Source organism: Gadus macrocephalus, chromosome 6 (assembly GCF_031168955.1).
Source record: "Gadus macrocephalus chromosome 6, ASM3116895v1".
Lineage (NCBI taxonomy): Eukaryota > Metazoa > Chordata > Actinopteri > Gadiformes > Gadidae > Gadus > Gadus macrocephalus.
In genome coordinates, this window is record NC_082387.1 from 12870409 (window position 1) to 12872908 (window position 2500).

The 2500-nt window shown below is 39.8% G+C and overlaps 1 protein-coding gene and 2 non-coding genes across 3 annotated transcripts in view; 2 read left to right on the plus strand and 1 right to left on the minus strand.

Moving 5' to 3' along the window:
• LOC132459573 (junction-mediating and -regulatory protein-like) overlaps positions 1–2500 on the minus strand; it is a 19659-nt gene that overhangs the window by 10136 nt on the left and 7023 nt on the right. The window contains 1 exon segment of the mRNA XM_060054211.1: positions 1221–1371. Within this exon segment, the coding sequence (XP_059910194.1) occupies positions 1221–1371 (151 nt within the window).
• On the plus strand, positions 830–901 carry trnaq-cug (transfer RNA glutamine (anticodon CUG)). The gene has a single exon. It is a non-coding gene; the product is annotated as a tRNA-Gln (tRNA).
• trnaq-cug (transfer RNA glutamine (anticodon CUG)) lies at positions 1032–1103 on the plus strand. Its single transcript has one exon. It is a non-coding gene; the product is annotated as a tRNA-Gln (tRNA).

Here is a 2500-nt window from a genome sequence, read left to right on the forward strand (position 1 = left end):
CCCCCCACTAGACTCGAATGGTGTGTTTCAACCGAGTGGTGCTGTCAGGTGTGGCTCGTAATTATATATTCATGTGGCATTCTGTCCAATGCTTAAAATATGTCTGTGGCATTCAGTAGGCTAATGCTGTGGTAAAGTGTGCAAAAGCAAAGTGTGGTTCTTTCTTTCAGATGTGTTTCTTACTGTTCAATAGATACAACTTTATCAATCCCCAGTAAGATAAATGCGTTATTGTTGTCCCTATAAAACAATAATGGTAAAAAATATTTAAATAAGTTTTTGCCAGGATACGTTTCAGTCTGCCTCATGTTGGCCATATTTCCGAGGACTGAATTTACCAATTAAATGTTTCAAGAGAGAAGTCTGTCAAACTACAGGCAGACCGTGCAATCCGAAGGCTCTACTTCACCACTCCCCCTACTCACTTCCACCAATGCCAAGCGAAAATAACTGAGTAGGGGAGGGCGTAGCATGACTAGCTTGTGAACGACCCAGAAAGAGAAAAGCAACCTGAGAGCTACTCAAATTCGATGTGAGCTTTGATAAAATAACAGACTATTTTGAAATTCCATCCGGACACATTTTTAGGCCTCAAAAATAGGACATGTCCGGGGAAAAAATAGGACGTCTGGTCAAGTACTGTACGGGGAACCCACTTGATTCCTACCTGTTCCACTGTTATAAAAAAATAGCGGCGCAAATAGCGGCGTTTTCCTGGTAATTTCTGTGCGTGAGAAATACAAACTGTGGCGTGTGAACGGGTTGAAATGCGTGAGACTTAAGGGCTTCAACATTGCTGGAGAATCCTCGGTTGATGTGATAACAAACAGGTTCCATGGTGTAATGGTTAGCACTCAGGACTCTGAATCCTGCGATCCGAGTTCAAATCTCGGTGGAACCTGATTCTTTTCTCTACAGAACTGTCGCCTCCATTATGGCAGAATATAATGTCAGCAAGAATTGATCAACTACCGACGGCTACTAATGCTGACAATAGTATATATACACCCCCGTCCATTCTTCAAATAGCTGGTTCTATGGTGTAATGGTTAGCACTCAGGACTCTGAATCCTGCGATCCGAGTTCAAATCTCGGTAGAACCTGAATTTTTCGCTCCACATCTCTCGCCACCATTATGGCAGAATATTATGTCAACAAAACAAACACAATCAACATTCAACAACTTGATAGATTAATAATGGTGACAGAAGACATAATACCCTTCTGAGCTCTGGCCGTGATCTCAAAGTATTTCACTGTGAACTCCTGGATGTTAAGTACCGCCTCCTGAGCCTTTTTCTGCCAATCGGAATCCTCCTTTTTAAGAGCTTCGACCCGCCGTGGGCCAAGGTAATCATTCTCCATGGAAATCTGTAAGACACACAAACACAAACACAAACACAAACACACACACACACACACACACACACACACACACACACACACACACACACACACACACACACACACACACACACACACACACACAATTACATTATATTGTATAAGGCCACCTCTACTGACACATTCACACAAACATATTCGATCTTGCAATAGAGACAATGCCACACAGTAAATGGCACAGAAATGTACACATCAAGACACAACACACACATTGAATGTCTTGTGCCTCAAAGATTCTACACTTCACTAGCAGAGTTTAATAATAACAAAAACACTCACAACTCAGGTCGTTCATAATAATAATGAACAATTCATTGGGTTTTCATAGCGCTTTTCATGACACCCAAAGCCCTTTACATATCGAGTGCATATGTGTGTGTTATCCCCAAATATATGACTAACGTGAAGGGTGCGTTATTTTACAACACATTATATATTACATTCCACATTATAGGCATTATTTAAAAATAGGTGTTAGAATGGCTTTTAGTAAGGATTGTATAGGGAAAACCGGTTGGTTCAACACGCATGCCAGAAGAGGGAGCCAGGATCCAACACGTTCACTTCATACACTTCAGAATCTGTAGGAATAAACTACACAATCTGCATCCTTTACAACCTAATAAGTTACTAAAACATGAGTAGTGCTTTGACCTAGAGGAGATAATGGTTAATGTTGTTGTGTAAGTGCAACTCAGGACCCCAGAAATGTGTTGTAAGCTATTTAATCGGACGAAGTAAGAAGCAAAGGTTTAACATCGCTCTGATGTGACCTTGTGAAAAGGCTAACTCAGTTCACTGACTGCTTTTGGGTTGAATCCAAGAACCTCCTTATTTTGTTGGCCAGATAAAATAGGAGAAATCCCCAACTGTGTGTTCTTAAAAACATTGTTTTTTAACCTAAGTTTGAATATTTCTTTTTTTATTTTCCTAGTACATATGCACTTCAACCAATCAAAACAAGAATGTTTCTAATCAGGGGGAAATGAATTGTGTAGGAAAAAAACTTAATTTCAACAATAGTTATTCTTAAATTTAAGATTTTATTTTACGTGAAATATGAAATCCCAATACCTAGGGACACATCATGAACCAC